General features: G+C 39.6%; 1 protein-coding gene across 1 annotated transcript; it reads right to left on the reverse strand.

The window, feature by feature from the left end:
- Positions 1 to 587: 587 nt before the first annotated feature.
- SPX (spexin hormone) lies at positions 588 to 9,043 on the reverse strand. Its single transcript, XM_037847488.1, is given in 6 exon segments — positions 588 to 2,136; positions 6,316 to 6,400; positions 7,774 to 7,836; positions 8,418 to 8,475; positions 8,603 to 8,683; positions 9,038 to 9,043. Coding segments are annotated over 6 exon segments (351 nt in total). The 3' UTR covers positions 588 to 2,078.
- Between the last annotated feature and the right edge of the window lie 7,596 nt (positions 9,044 to 16,639).

The raw sequence follows: 16,639 nt of genomic DNA on the forward strand, positions 1-16,639 counted from the left end.
GGATCACATGGTGATGTTGGGCGGGGGGGGGAAGGCACCCCAGAAACCCAGAGAAAGAAAGAAAAACTGAGATCCCAGGCTGGAAGCCAGACGACCACAAAGAAGATAGGATTTAGGGGCAATGAGGAAAGCAGTAATTGGAAGTGTGCTGAAAGTGGCTGAAAAGTCCAATCTGGAGGTGGGTTGTTCCAGTACATGTATATGCATTGGAGGCAGACAGTTCCCGATTTTGAAACAAAAGCCAAACAATGTGAAAATTTTTTTTGATCTCTGATTTCTTGCTAATTTCAGCTCTGAAAAAGATAGAAATAAAGAGATTTGCAAAGACACCCTTAGAAAGATTAAAAAAAAAATAACAACTAATTGAGGATAGGGTCCTTTGTGATTAATCAGCACAGCTGCACAGAGCATCAAGGAACTCAGTGTCTATAATACTTAGAACTGATATTATTTTAACAGCTTTGGTTATTCCAGTAGCTTAAAAAAACTCAGTTTTAGTATGAAATACTTGAGATTTGAGAAACTGTTCTACATAGATGATGAAGGAATTATTTAATAAGATAGATTTTTTTAAAATGTTATTGGAATAGACATAATACTTAAATAGACAAGATGTACAAATTTATGTCAGATGAGTAAACGAAAATAACTCTCATAATATTGGACATATGCACAGTCTAGTAAATCCCAGTTTATAATCAAAAGTGCAACTCATGATTAATGACAGGTGTGTATTATAATGCCACATAGATTTTTAATGCTAGTATATTATTTTTAGCAGAAATCATTGCTACATTATCTGGAATATAGTTTCATTATTCGATTATGAAACAAGATACAAACAAATTTTATAAGCAGAGTTTTGGCTTCTTAACCAGTAAAACTGTAATTCCAAGTTTCAGAGACATTCACATAAAGATATTCTTTAGCTTCTAATTAATGACAATATACCAAAGATAGTTAGCATGAATTAACAGTACTTTCCATTTATGACATGCATCGTTAACAACTCTGAATTAATTAGGTCAAAAATAATTAACATGGTGGCCATATTTTAATTCAGAAAAAAATAAATTATTATGCTTGCTGTATGTATCTGTAGGTATATGCATGAACATTTTTTCAGATGGTATTGAACCCAAGTTGACTCAGAAAAGGAGTTAATTAGGCATATTACCATGCATTTCTGTTATCAGGATAACTTTTATGTAACTTTATGATGTCAGATAAAACTTAGAGCTCTAGACAACTGGTGTAAGCAATGTCTTGAGTCTGTTGAGTGTATTAGCCATGGAAATTGGTTAACTCTACAGTACAGTTGTTCCCTTTGTACAATATAAACATAGTATAGTGTGTCTGCATTGCTTATTTTGAGTCGCTATTAGATCCATGTTTCTAAATTGCATTTGGGGAGATCCTGGAAAAGCATATGGGGAGTTCCCAGCTGTGGATCTTTAGCAAACTTTCTTCAGCTCCAGCTTCACCTGTTGTCTCTGCAAAGGACCATTTTGTTCTATCTTTCCAATTTATACACTCTTTATTTCTCTTTCCTACCCCATTGCCATCTCTCTGCTTACCAACTTATCTCTCCCGGATGAACTACGGAGAGAACTGAACTATCCTCTTTCCCATCCTGCCATGCACTTCCCTCACCCTTACCCTGCTTGGGTGGGAAAAAGGGGGAAAGAGGGGGAGAATGACTGCGGAATAAAAAAAAAAAAATGCAAGCGGGTAACAGAATGGAAAACAACAACAACAACAACGAAATCAGATCAAGAAAGCCACTGATTGTAACAAAAAGAAAGAACACTCAAAAGAGTTTTCAGCCTTATAATCTTAAATGCTCTAAAAAATTCAAAAGTATGACACAAGGTGATCTAAACAGAACATCAAGCAATGAAAGAAAGCAATGATAGTCTCAGCTAAGAAGTCTACACTGCCTTTGCTTCTAAAAGAATCAAATTAGTTATGTATGTTCCTAAGATTACAAATGGTGTAAAAGGGTCTAAGGGCTTTATTCACATGGTTCATGTTTTCAACAAGAATACAACTGTAATTGAATACAATTTGGTATATTTTCACCAGCTTAGCAGACTGTCTTCCAAGAATCTGGTTGCTCAAAGTTTTCTTCTCCAGCTGTAAGGAAAAAAAATACATAAAATAAAAACACATCCTGCATTTTTAAGAAGAAAAGGCAAGATGAAGAGAACCTTGGGAAATAAATATTTAGCCCTCTAAATTACATTATATTGTGCACTCTGCTACTGAAAATTATTAAAAAAAAATGAGTTTGGACTGATTAGGTTTTAAAATTTTTCCTCTCAGCTTGAGACACATTAGTGTTTTCTCATTTCACATCTGAATCTCCCTAAGGGATGAAACTGCAGTGTGGTATGTTTGGTAGAAATCTGAAAGGGCCACAAATCTCGCTTGGATAAGAATGTTTCATGTCGAAAATACCCACCATTAGGACCATTAATTTATATCAAGGTACTGTCTCTATAAATTTCCTGTTAAAATGCATATTACTTGGGAAAGATGACATAGGAACACATTTGTAAATATTTCTGTATTAGGTGAGCTAGACTTCTTGGAAAGAACTGAGAGAAAAAAAGAAAGGACACTTGTTAGGTGAATGGGATCGCAAAGCTTTAGAGCATGAGGTCCACAGTTAAGGGGTGGGGGTGGGGGGTTGCCAAATCGCAGACTAGACCAGGTACCTGGGACTCCAAGAAGAAGGTGGAACAGCTAAAACCTATGATGAGATAGGGAGAAGGAGTGGTCAGAGGCAAAATGCATCCCCTCATTTTCAACAAGATCATCTCTACATAAAACCACATTCCCTCAGTTAGTTGCAATATAATTTGAATGCCTGGATTACATTTTAACCTGAATTGCTGGCACATTTAGTAATGCTGTAGATAATGGGTTGCTTTTCAAAGGGAAAGAAAAAAAAATACAAGAAATGTATCCTGTAAAAACTCCACTGAAATAGAAATCCCTTGAATAAACTAAAAGCCTTCCAAATAATACCTAGAGACTTTAGAATGGAAATACTAAAGAGGCCAATGGTTAATATATCATATGGGAATTCAAATTGTTATTCCAATTTAGATTAATAAAATTTTGCTTTTTCATTTCATATCAGAGACCAGTCACTTAGGAAATTTCAATAATTAAAAAATATTTATTTTCCAAAAAAAGAATTTAAATGGAGACCAATAGTCACATCCTTCCCTAAAATTTCCATTGAAGATATTCCTCTTCCTCTTTAAAATTAGCTCTTCCTTTTCCATTCTAGCTCACTTTCCTTTCTGGTTCTGCACATCTTCCCAACCATCAAATCTTCAACTACACTATCAACCAATCTCTACCTGTGTTCTCCCCGTACTGACTTCAAAAATGGGTAAGTGTTCTAAATCATGATTCTAAAAACAATCACCTGGGATGCATCATCCTTTTCCCACTATTCAACTATTTCTTATGTTCCTTAATTGAAAGAGTTCTGAAAATGAGAGAGCCATGCGAACTATCCAGTACCCTAGTACCTGTTTTTTCTTAAGTCTGAGTTTTTACCTTCTTGTTTCAAATTCCCTTTGAAAATTGTTTCAGAAGGGGCAAAGCAGCAACAAAGCATGTCATTGGGCAGAGGCAGGGGGGAGTCTTGTGAAACACTTTAAATACAATCTTCCTTTCCCCTTGATTTTTAAAATAACTATTCTGCTATATTTGATGCTGCTGATCACTCCCTTAGTAAAACATTCTATCCTTGACTTCTTGGATACTCTTATTTTGGTTCTCCTCTTTACTTTCGCCTACTCCTTTTAACAACCCTTCACTGACACTATTTCCTCCCAGTTCCCTTGATCACTGGTTATTCTCTGAGGGAAATCCTTTGCTATCTGCCCTCCTACCACTAAGTCTAAGCCCTAGGAGAGATCTCCATTCTCATGGTTTCAATTTTGTTCACTGGCTCTGAATTTCCAATTGTCCCCAAACCTGACTGATCATCAGAATAACTTGGGGGAGCTTCTTAAGGTTATAGATTCTGGGACTTCGCTCAGAATCAGAATCCCTGAGCCCAAGGCCAAGAAATCTCTTTTTTCAGCAAGCTCTTTGGGTAAATCAGATGTGACAGTCCCTAAACGGATAGAGGAGAACTGACTTAAACACTTTTTAAAACCTAGAATGTCTGTCTCCTTGAAGTGAACCTATCTCTTTATCTGCAGAAATTCTCATTCTTTATCATTGGCATCACAATTTCAGTCTCACACTTTGAAAATTGTGTTGAACTGCACATTCGCTTTTATCCATTTAGCTAAAAATTATACCCATCTTATCTCATCCCTTTCAGCATACTGTAGAATCTCTCCATCCATTCCCATTGTCTAACTGCACCTCATCACTTATTATTTTCTTTGTTTCCTACTGGTGTCCCCACTCTAGCCTCTCTTCTTCAACATGGTCCATTGGGAGGTGTCATGGCATAATTGAAAGAGCTACGGAGTCACCTGAACCTGAGCTAGAATCCCAATATCTTACTGTGTGACCTAAGGCAAGTAAATATACCTCTTTAAGGCTCAGCTTTCTGAGCTATAAAGGTTAGCAATAATACCTGACACATAGTAGGTGCTCAGTTGTTTTAATTATTGTTATTACTCTTATTTCCTATGCACCAAACCAGACTCATCTTCCTTCACCATGTCATCTTTGTGCTGAAAATCCACAGGGCATTTTATTCCTTCTGGTCTTTATCCCAGTTTCACCATGTGCCTGCTATGATGAGGGGCAAGTTACTTAATCTCTCTGTGCCTCTGTTCCCTCATCTGTAAAGTGTAGATAACAGAAGTGCCCCCCTCCCAGGCTTATTGTAACGATTTAACTTATAAAGCCATATCAAGTGCTTAGAACCATGCCTGGCCCGCTGCAGTATAATAACACTCAAAATATTAGCTAGTACTAGTAGTAGCCCACCCCCAATCCTATGTTCTGCTATTGCACTGGCTGTTCACCCTATATATTCACTGTCTGTGCCATTCTCATTCTTGATGTCTCTCATCAGCTCCCTTCGCTGCCCATGATGGTGCCTGGCATCTAGTGGGCATAAATATTTATCTGCTGAATTAAGGAATATAACCCTACCTCATCTCCCACATTAGCCCTGGCCTTACTTTGAGTTCAAAAAACATCTTTATCCCACTCTCTTCCATTTGTCTCTCACAGGGTGTTTTTTTTTTTTTTTTTCCACAACAGAAGCTATCAGCTTGATGCTGGAAAGTACCTCCTGCTCTTTTCCCTTCTTCCACATTGTCTGTCCAATACTAGGTACAGGCACATGTACCTTCTCCATTAGCACAAATGTCAGAGCACTAAGCCAGCAGCATATGCTTTGACTATCAGACCACTCACTACATTATATTACACATTTTAATATTTGAATTATGTCATAAATATGGCATCATTACAATTTTTGAGAAGTAATATTCTAGGTCTATTTATTACACCTTGATGACTTCCATTCTTAATAGTAATAAAAATTACATCCCTGGTTACATTTGGCTCTCATAGCAACCCTGCACATGGGTATCATTTTACCAATGAGGCTCACGGTCAGCCAGCTAGGAAGCAGCAGAGCCAAGATTTGAACCCAGGCCTGTGAGGCTTCAAAGCCCTGGCTGATCAGTTAACGAGGTTCTTTAATTCAACTAGTAGCTTTAATGCTACTTGGATAGTATTTCCATTTGAAGATTATACCTAATCCTGGTATAGAAGAACTACACACAGTAGTCAAAATTACACAGGCTTAGACTCAGAATAGGCCCCTATCTATTAGGGTGAAACATATGCAACCACTGTGTTTGTAAGTAAAAGATGGTTAATTTTCAGCAGTTTCATTTCTTTTAACCTCTCAAAACAAGTAATTGGATTTGTGATTATTTAACCTCTTTCGCCTCAGTTTCTTCAACTATAAAATAGAAAGTTGGATTTTTAGCTCTCTCAGTTCTTGGAACTTATTATTCCATGTTTTCAACTTCTAACATGAGAAATAAAAGTTTTAATAAGCTACAGATTGTGAAATTCATATAAAATTCTCCAGTCTCACCAAGAAATGTTTTTGTATCTTTGGGAGTCATTAGTGAAATGTATACTGATCTTTATATAATAAACATCACTGTGAATTTCTGAGTTGGAGGAGGCAACATAGTTTTAAAAATCTGAATAAATAAAGGCAACTTTGTTCCATTCAACACAGAATCCTAAAAGTAAGCAAAGCGTCTCTGTCCTGCAATTGGAAGAGTTTCACCATACTTGTACCTTTCTTGTGGCTTTTGCCAAGAAGCCAGTAACAGGGCTGCTGCCTCTGGAAGAGTTAGTGGTTGGGAATATGGGCTACGCCTTTCTGGAGAAACAAAAAATGTACACAGTTTCTATTAGCATTTAAGCATCATACAGAAAAATCCTGTTATAGTTTACCATATTCCTAGGAAAACTTCTATGAAGTACATTTTCAATCCCTAAGCCAAAGTCCCCTTACAGAGGAGACTGATTTTTATAAAATAAAACATTTCACTCTTCCCTTTGAAAGTGCTAATAAATATTTGGTTGTGCAATGTTTTACAGGGTATGGAAGAGAATTTAAACTATACACTAGAGAAATTTCATGAAAACAAGGAGGATTAAAATAAAAAGTCCATGAGAAATTTCTCTCTTACAGCTTAAAATGCTATCTCTTTGAACAGAAAGGTTTAGATGTGATCTTGCTTGGGTCCTAGACTACTTCTCTCTTATTCCTTCTAAAGCACGTTTGAGATAATAATGAATTAGATTCTTGGTAATTAAGACTGCAAATCTGCTAAATATTCAAAATTATTTCAAATCTAAGTTGACAGAAGAAAAACAGTCCTCATTTAACACAAACCATAATCTTTATTTTGGAGGTAACTAAAGTAGGGAATGTTACCCCCAGAAAGCACATTAGCTTCTTCAAGCTTGCAGTGTAATTACGCGTAACACACATTTGTTAAGCACCTACTACACGTTCAACATGGTATTTGGTATTTTTTTTTTTAAATGCCTTTTATTTGTAGTGTTTCTAACTTTAATATTTTATCAAATTAGTTGTATTTTATTTTTTAATCCAATGACACTGAAAGGTTTAGCATGAAAAATAAGTCCCTGGCCCCATTCTTAATTGTTCCCCATTTCTTAACTATTTCTAGTTTTTATCCCTTTGATAGCCACCTTGGTAATGTAATTGCTAAAGGCATACGTTTGAAGTTTCTAGGTACATCACTATTTTCATCATTATCATCATCACCACAGAGTTTAACAAGAAAGAGTGTTAAGGACTTTTATAAAAGTGTTATAAAAGGGTAGCTAAGGCAGTTGCACGATTCTTTCTATTCCTCTTTACCCTCGTTGCGGAACCCTGACCTTGCCCGCGCGCCTCGCTAATTCCCGGGGAACCTCTGCACACCCGCGGGGCCAGAAGGCGGCCCCTCTGAGCAGCTGCGACCCGGGTCAACTCCGGGAGCCGCGGCCCCAACCTCCTCCGCGCCTTCCACCATTAGTGCGGGGAGAAGCGAGATCCTAGCTCCGGCGCTCGGCGGCCAACTTGGGCGGGTCTGGGTATGGCTCTATCTGCAGGCGGTCCCGGAGCCGCGTCCTTCCTGGCCGGAAGACGCCTACGTTCGCGCCTGCGCGGAGCGCGCCCCGCCGGTGCCTCCCTGTTCTAGGACTCCCGCCGGGCCCTTCACGCCCTCGGTCACTCACTCGGCGGCGGCCGGTCGGAGAGGTCCTTCCTCCGGCTCTGGTCGGAGATGAAGCGGCGCCCCTCTGCAAGGTAGAGACACGCTGCTCAGGGCCCGCCCGGGGTTAAATTAGAGCCGCTCGGCAGCCCGCAGTCCCCAAACCCGGTGGCGGTGGGGCGGCGGCGGCGGCGGCGGGCTGCGCCTGGGCACTGTTCCCACTGGGCTGCTCGGCTCCGGGGACTTGGCGCGCGTCCCCGCTCCAGATGCGCTAAGCTGAGCCAGGCGCCTCAGGGGAGACCAGGAGGAAGACTCCGCACACACGCCTTCGCCCTGCCGGCCGCCCAGAGAGGGCTTTAGAGCGGAGTTCCTGTGCAGGAGGAACCAGTGTGGTGTTTCCCAGGCAAACCCAGAGTCCTCATTTGCCCCAAGAAACAGCGCTCCAGTTTAGATGGAGGATTGCTAACAACTAGAGAGCGTCCTCCCACCCCCACACCCTAACCCAGGTCTCTTTTCCTTAATTAGCTCGGACTAGGACGGCCTCCGTTATTTACAGGAACAGGCTCGATATTAGTCTCTTCCCTTTACTCTCCATCTACCCCATAGATTCATGCACCCCTAAAGGTCTTCCATGATTGCTGTAGAAAGAGCAAAGTATTTGGAACATACGTGCACCCTTCAGGTAGAGCATAGCTTGAGGAGTCCAGTTCCTTCTCTCAAAGAGTCTCTACAACCCGGAAAGAAGAATAATTAGAAAGACTTTGCAACCCAGTCCTCTATTAGAGAAAGAAAAAAGAAAAAGCAGAAGTGGGCACATATCCCATGTAGGAGCCCTGCGTTTTGCATTTGATTACCTGCCGAGCGCTGCTGAAATTCCCTATGAAAGAAAACACCAGGAAAAGAGCCAAGGTTGTTGCCGTCAGACTTCGGAGTCCCTACACGGAACAATGAACCAACAGGAAGAGGATCATTTCTGTGCCGACAGGGTCTTCTGCTTCTTTCTTTCTCACTATGTTCTGTTTTAATACTCAGTATATGGGGGTGTTTTCTGTCTAATCCATTTTCTAATGAAGCCTCAGAGTCCTTATTTTACAAAGTGTTTAGAAATACGTCCTTTCATTCTCTCATTCAAATGAGAAATTGGGTGAACTAAGTGAATTTTTTCATAAAATTAAACAATTCTGATACCTTTATGGTATGCTCTTCAATTACCTTTTAGACTTTAAAATGCTTATAGAAAATTGCTAAAATGTCTATAGTTCTCTTAAGTGAATAAAAATTTTACTTACCTTCATCTTCTGTTCCTTTCCCAACCCCTGAAATAACTTAAATTTAGGTCTGAGTTTTCCAATCTTGTTCTGAAGCGGGGGCTTTTAAAGTCTAGTGCCAGGGAATCCTCCCCCATCTGCAGGATGAATTAGGGAGTCCATAGGGACTTCTTGTCAGACTTTGAGATTGAAAAGATTTGATGACTCCTCTAAGGAGAGCCAATTGCAGGAAGTCGAGGACGTGTGTGGACATCATTTGTTCAAATACTGACCACATCAGCTGGGAGATATACTGAATATATTAGCGAGCATTGTCTTTGCTTTTCTGGAATAGCTTCCTAATTAATAAAGCATCCTTAAAAAAATGTTATTAAAGAAAATGATCAATAGCCCCAGGCAGAAAAAAATTAGGTAAACCATGAAAATGTCTTGGGTAACTAGCTATCAAGATATCAGTGATGACTAAAGATGAATCACTCGGATAGAAATGAAAAGGTTAAGGAATCTCGATGGAATTTGACATCAATCATTCACTTATTCATCCGTCTATTCAATTATTTAACAAATATTTATTGAAGGTTGACCATATGTCAGAGTCCTCCTTTTAGTTCATAAAATACAGCCATGAATGAAAAAGATACGGTCTCTGCTTTGACCAAACTTACTTTCCAGTCAGGGGCGAAACACTCTAAGCTGGTTAACTGGTAAGATAATTTCAGAATGTTTTAAATTTTAGAGGAAAGTTAGCAAGAGGATGTGATAGAGTAAGTGATGGGCTACTTTAGGGAAGATAAAAATTGAAGAGTCAATAAGACAGAGTCAGATACGGATAAGCTGGGGAAGGAATTAATATTCCAGGAATTCCAAGCAGCAAAAGAGAAAAACAACAAATAAAACATTGAGACTGCAAAGAGCTTGACTTATATGATAACTAGGAAAGAGGCTAATGGAGCCAAAGTTGTGTGGGTGTCAGGGGAGAGTTTTTTTGAACTGAGGCTGGAAAGGAAGAAAGGGGCCTGTTCTATGGGAACACAACTATAAGCAAAAGATGATGATAGCTAGACTGGGGTGGTACCAGCAAGGATGGCTAGCTGTAAATGAATTTGGGATATATGTTGGAATTAGAAAATATAGGCTTTGTGGAGAAGTAGGATGTGATAGTATGAAGAAGATAGAAATCAAGGATGCCTCTTAGGTTTTTAGCTTTAACAACTAGATGAATGATGAAGCCATTTATTGAAACTTGGGAGACTTCAAAAGGAAATGCTACAGGGAGATTAAGAACTGTCTTTTGGGCATATTAAAATTAGAATGGATATCAGACATCCAGGTAGAGGAGCAAAATAGGCAATTAGAGATGCAAAACTATAGAGTTCAGGGACGAGGTCACTAGCTAATAGATATTTTTGAAAGGCAGAAATTATCAGCCCTTAAGGATTGAAAAGGATGGGATTGAGAGAGACCACTCAATATTGCTAGGAGTGAATGGAGCTAGAGAGGAGAGACAGGGACAGAAACATGAGAACAGACCCACAGAGACTGAGCAGAGGAAGAGTCAGAAAAGGAGGCTGAGATGAAGCAATCAGAAAGAAAGAAGAAATTATAGGAGGCCATGGTGCCAAGGAAGCCAGGAGACTATCCATTAACATTGAAAGATGGAGTAAGATGAGGACCAAGACTTGTCCACTGGATTTGGAAATATGATGGATTTTGAAGTCAGAAGCTAGATTAGAGTAGGTTGAAGGTGAATAGGCTATGAGGAAATAAAGACAAGTATAGATAAGCTTTTTGAGAAATTTTGCTGGAAGGGGGAATGGAAATATGAGGTAGAAACTGAAGAGGGGCAGAGTCTAGGGAAGTTTTGTTGTGTTTAGTTTTGTTTTTCAAGATACTTGAGTGTGGTGGAAGTTGTTACTCTTTTTGGCCTTCCAGTATCATCTGAACTCTTTTGTATTTTTTAAGGAATTCCTGAAATTCCCTAAATTATGAATTATGGAATTATGAATCTTGTGGGGAGGCAGAGTCTTCCTTCTATTGTACGAGCTGAAAATTTCAGATACTCACTCTTCTAGTTTCTCTATCAGGTAGGGTATGGGCATATGACACAGGCTTCGCCAGTCAGATGTAGCTGCTCTGATGGGTAATCTGAAGTTAACCTGGAAGAAAGTGGGAGTCAGGGGAAACACTTTCTGGTACAGTGGTGGTGGTACTAAGATTGGGTTTCTGGGACAATACAAACTACAATGCTAGTGGCGATTCTTTACTAGCATCTAGGGCTAGAGGTAGTGGTAGCACTGGTTGCAGTGTCCTTTAAATAAATTCCTCTTCTAGGTTTGTTGGTTTCTGTTGTTGACAACTAAGAAACCATTTGTAGGACATGAATGCTGAGGGGTATGATCAGAGAGAAGAAATTGATGACGTAGAATAAAGAGCAGAGCAGATAACCAAAAGAGGGAATCTTAGAAGGTAAGAGCGATAGGATACAAAGGATCAAATTTAGTTGAAAGAGTTATATACATAGGCAGATACTAAACAAGGACCTGAGTACCCACCATATGATATGGTAAGGTGGAAAAATGAGATGGTCCTTTTTTTTAAAAATTCAATTTTATTGAGATTTATTCATATTCCGTACAATCATCCAAAGTGTACAATCAGTTGTTCACAGTACCATCATATAGTTGTGCATTCATCACCCCAATCTATTTTTTCAACATTTTCCTTGTACCAGAAAAAGTAAAAATAAGAAAAAAAATAAAAGTAAAAAAGAACATCCAAATCACTTCTCCCCACCCTATTTTTCAGTTTTTGTCCCCATTTTTCTACTCATCCATCCATATACTGGATAAAGGGGGTGTGATCCACAAGGCTTTCACAATCACACTGTCACCCCTTGTAATCTACATTGCTATAGAATTATCTTCAAGAGTCAAGGCTATTGGGTTGCAGTTTGATAGTTTCAGGTATTTACTTCTAGCTATTCTAATGCATTAAAACCTAAAAAGGGCTATCTATAGAGTGCGTAAGAATGTCCACCAGAGTGACCTCTTAACTCCATTTGAAATCTCTCAGCCACTGACACTTTATTTCGTTTCATTTTGCATACCGCTTTTGGTCAAGAAGATGTTCTCAATCCCACAATGCCAGGTCCAGATTCATCCCCGGGAGACATATCCTGTGTTTCCAGGGAGATTTACACCCCTGGGAGTCAGGTCCCATGTAGGGGAGAGGGCAGTGAGTTCACCTGTCGAGGTGGCTTAGTTAGAGAGAGAGAGAGGGCCACATCTGAGCAACAAAGAGGCACTCAGGGGAGGACTCTTAGGCACAATTATAAGCAGTTTTAGCCTCTCCTTTGCAGTGACGAGCTTCATAAGGGCAAGTTGCATGATAGAGTGCTCGTCACCTCAAACCGCCAGTCCTGAATGTTTGTGAGAACATCAGCAACAATCCAGGTGAGAAAGCCCAACACCTCTGCATTTCCCCCCAGCTCCTCAGGGAGGCCCTGCATATATATTTTCATTCTCTGTTCAAATTACTTTGGGATGTGTCGCTGTTTCACACTAAGCTATGCAAACCTATCAGGTCTCACTTCCTGTTAAAAGTTCCATGTAATTATGGTATTTGAACAGACTGTATGAATTAAATTGATTAGGAAATATAGATCTTGCACCAACTAACCATCTCTTCCCTTGGTCTCACAATGAATTTGAAGTTTTAAAACGCAGTCATTATTGTCCTTCGTGCTTTGGCCCAAATTGCCCTACTCCTAACCACATCTGCTTCATTCATATCTCTAGTTGAAGTCTGGAATCTTTTCAGCTTTTTTAACAGTTGCTATATGTGCTAATTCTGACATTCATATCTGCTAAGTTCTGGCTCTGAGTTTCAGGTGTCACACAGATACCCAAATTTCCAGGGATCAGTCAGGTTATACACAAAGAGATCAGCATCTCGGAATCTGGAGATAGCCATTACAATTCAGGAATAGATGGGACTGCTATAAGAGCTTACAATCTAGGGACCGTTTCAATAAGCATTCCCCTGATAAGCTGTGCTCTGAGGTTCAATTCTAAGTTTAAACAATGTAGTTAGTCCATGGAGGTGTGATCACACCCATCAAGGTGGGGCTTGATTAGTTTACTGGAGTCCTTAAGAGCTCAGGAGTCAACACAGACCCAGTTGCTAGGAGATGCAGACAGAAAGACATTTGGAGATGCTAAGAGATGAAGCCCAGAGTTTGCCCTGGAGAAGCTGAGGACCCCCAGATGCTTAGAGAAATGCCCTAGGAGAACATGCAAAGATGTGTAAGAGCTGAGAGAGAGAAGCTAAGAAAGAAAGAAGCCCAGAGACATTTTGGAGAAAGCCATTTTGAAATTAGAACCTGGGAGAAAAAGACCAGCAAATGCCAGCCATGTGCCTTCTCAGCTGACAGAAGTGTTCCAGATGCAATTGGCCTTTCTTCAGTGAAGGTATCCTCTTGTTGACGCCTTAGTTTGGACACTTTTATGGTCATAGAACTGTAAATTTGTAACCTAATAAATCCCCTTTATAAAAGCCAATCCATTTCTGGTATTTTGCATATTGCTAGCTTTAGCAAACTGGAACACCTTCTATCCAAAATAAAGCTCCGTATTCCTTGGCCAATGTCTTTTCTTAGTCTTTTTTTTTTTTTTTAATCTTCATTTTATTGAGATATATTCACATACCACGCAGTCATACAAAACAAATCGTACTTTCGATTGTTTACAGTACCATTACATAGTGGTACATTCATCACCCAAATCAATCCCTGACACCTTCATTAGCACACACACAAAAATAACAAGAATAATAATTAGAGTGAAAAAGAGCAATTGAAGTCAAAAAGAACACTGGGTACCTTTGTCTGTTTGTTTCCTTCCCCTATTTTTCTACTCCTCCATCCATAAACTAGACAAAGTGGAGTGTGGTCCTTATGGCTTTCCCAATCCCATTGTCACCCCTCATAAGCTACATTTTTATACAACTGTCTTCGAGATTCATGGGTTCTGGGTTGTAGTTTGATAGTTTCAGGTATCCACCACCAGCTACCCCAATTCTTTAGAACCTAAAAAGGGTTGTCTAAAGTGTGCATAAGAGTGCCCACCAGAGTGACCTCTCGGCTCCTTTTGGATTCTCTCTGCCACTGAAGCTTATTTCATTTCCTTTCACATCCCCCTTTTGGTCAAGAAGATGTTCTCCGTCCCACGATGCCAGGTCTACATTCCTCCCCGGGAGTCATATTCCACGTTGCCAGGGAGATTCACTCCCCTGGGTGTCTGATCCCACATAGGGGGGAGGGCAGTGATTTCACCTTTCAAGTTGGCTTAGCTAGGGAGACAGGGCCACATCTGAGCAACAAAGAGGCATTCAGGAGGAGGCTCTTAGGCACAACCATAGGGAGGCCTAGCCTCTCCTTTGCAGCAACTGTCTTCCCAAGGGTAAAACCTGTGGTAGAGGGCTCAACCCATCAAACCAGCAGTCCCCTATGTCTGTGGTCATGTTAGCAACCATGGAGGTGGGGTAGGCGAATACCCCTGCATTCTCCACAGGCTCCTCAAGGGGGCACTACATCTTTTTTTCCTTGTTTTTCTTTTCTTTTTTTTTTTTTTTTAACTTTCCCTTCTTTTTTAAATCAACTGTATGAAAAAAAAAGTTAAAAAGAAAACAAACATACAATAAAAGAACATTTCAAAGAGACCATAACAAGGGAGTAAGAAAAAGACAACTAACCTAAGATAACTGCTTAACTTCCAACATGTTCCTACTTTACCCCAAGAAAGTTACCTAATATAGCAACATTTCTGTGAACTTGCTCCTACTATATCCATCAGAAATTAACAGACCATAGTCATTCCTCGGCATCCCCAGAACGTTAAATAGCTTATCTGTTCTTCCTGGATTATTGTTCCCCCTTCCTTAATTGCTCTCTATTGCTAGTTCCCCTACATTCTACATTATAAGCCATTTGTTTTACATTTTTCAAAGTTCACGTTAGTGGTAGCATATAATATTTCTCTTTTTGTGCCTGGCTTATTTCACTCAGCATTATGTCTTCAAGGTTCATCCATGTTGTCATATGTTTCACGAGATCGTTCCTTCTTACTGCCGCGTAGTATTCCATCGTGTGTATATACCACATTTTATTTATCCACTCATCTGTTGAAGGACATTTGGGTTGTTTCCATCTCTTGGCAATTGTGAATAATGCTGCTATGAACATTGGCGTGCAGATATCTGTTCGTGTCACTGCTTTCCGATCTTCCGGGTATATACCGAGAAGTGCAATCGCTGGATCGAATGGTAACTCTATATCTAGTTTTCTAAGGAACTGCCAGACTGACTTCCAGAGTGGCTGAACCATTATACAGTCCCACCAACAGTGAATAAGAGTTCCAATTTCTCCACATCCCCTCCAGCATTTGTAGTTTCCTGTTTGTTTAATGGCAGCCATTCTAACCGGTGTTAGATGGTATCTCATTGTGGTCTTAATTTGCATCTCTCTAATAGCTAGTGAAGCTGAACATTTTTTCATGTGTTTCTTGGCCATTTGTATTTCCTCTTCAGAGAACTGTCTTTTCATATCTTTTGCCCATTTTATAATTGGGCCGACTGTACTATTGTCATTGAGTTGTAGGATTTCTTTATATATGCAAGATATCAGTCTTTTGTCAGATACATGGTTTCCAAAAATTTTTTCCCATTGAGTTGGCTGCCTCTTTACCTTTTTGAGAAATTCCTTTGAGGTGCAGAAACTTCTAAGCTTGAGGAGTTCCCATTTATCTATTTTCTCTTTTGTTGCTTGTGCTTTGGGTGTAAAGTCTAGGAAGTGGCCGCCTAATACAAGGTCTTGAAGATGTTTTCCTACATTATCTTCTAGGAGTTTTATGGTACTTTCTTTTATATTGAGATCTTTGGTCCATTTTGAGTTAATTTTTGTGTAGGGGGTGAGGTAGGGGTCCTCTTTCATTCTTTTGGATATGGATATCCAACTCTCCCAGCCCCATTTGTTGAAAAGACCATTATGACTCAGTTCAGTGACTTTGGGGGCCTTATCAAAGATCAGTCGGCCATAGATCTGAGGGTCTATCTCCGAATTCTCAATTCGATTCCATTGATCTATATGTCTATCTTTGTGCCAGTACCATGCTGTTTTGGCAACTGTGGCTTTTTATAATAAGCTTCAAAGTCAGGGAGTGTAAGTCCTCCCACTTCGTTTTTCTTTTTTAGAGTGTCTTTAGCAATTCGAGGCATCTTCCCTTTCCAAATAAATTTGATAACTAGCTTTTCCAAGTCTGCAAAGTAGGTTGTTGGAATTTTGATTGGGATTGCATTGAATCTGTAGATGAGTTTGGGTAGAATTGACATCTTAATGACATTTAGTCTTCCTATCCATGAACATGGAATATTTTTCCATCTTTTAAGGACCCCTTCTATTTCTTTCAGTAGAGTTATGTAGTTTTCTTTGTATAGGTCTTTTACATCTTTGGTTAAGTTTATTCCTAGGTACTTGATTTTTTTAGTTGCTATTGAAAATGGTATCTTTTTCTTGAGTGTCTCTTCAGTTTGTTCATTTCTAGCATATAGAAACATTACTGACTTATG

The sequence above is a fragment of the Choloepus didactylus genome, chromosome 8 (genome assembly GCF_015220235.1).
Source record: "Choloepus didactylus isolate mChoDid1 chromosome 8, mChoDid1.pri, whole genome shotgun sequence".
Classification (NCBI taxonomy): domain Eukaryota; kingdom Metazoa; phylum Chordata; class Mammalia; order Pilosa; family Megalonychidae; genus Choloepus; species Choloepus didactylus.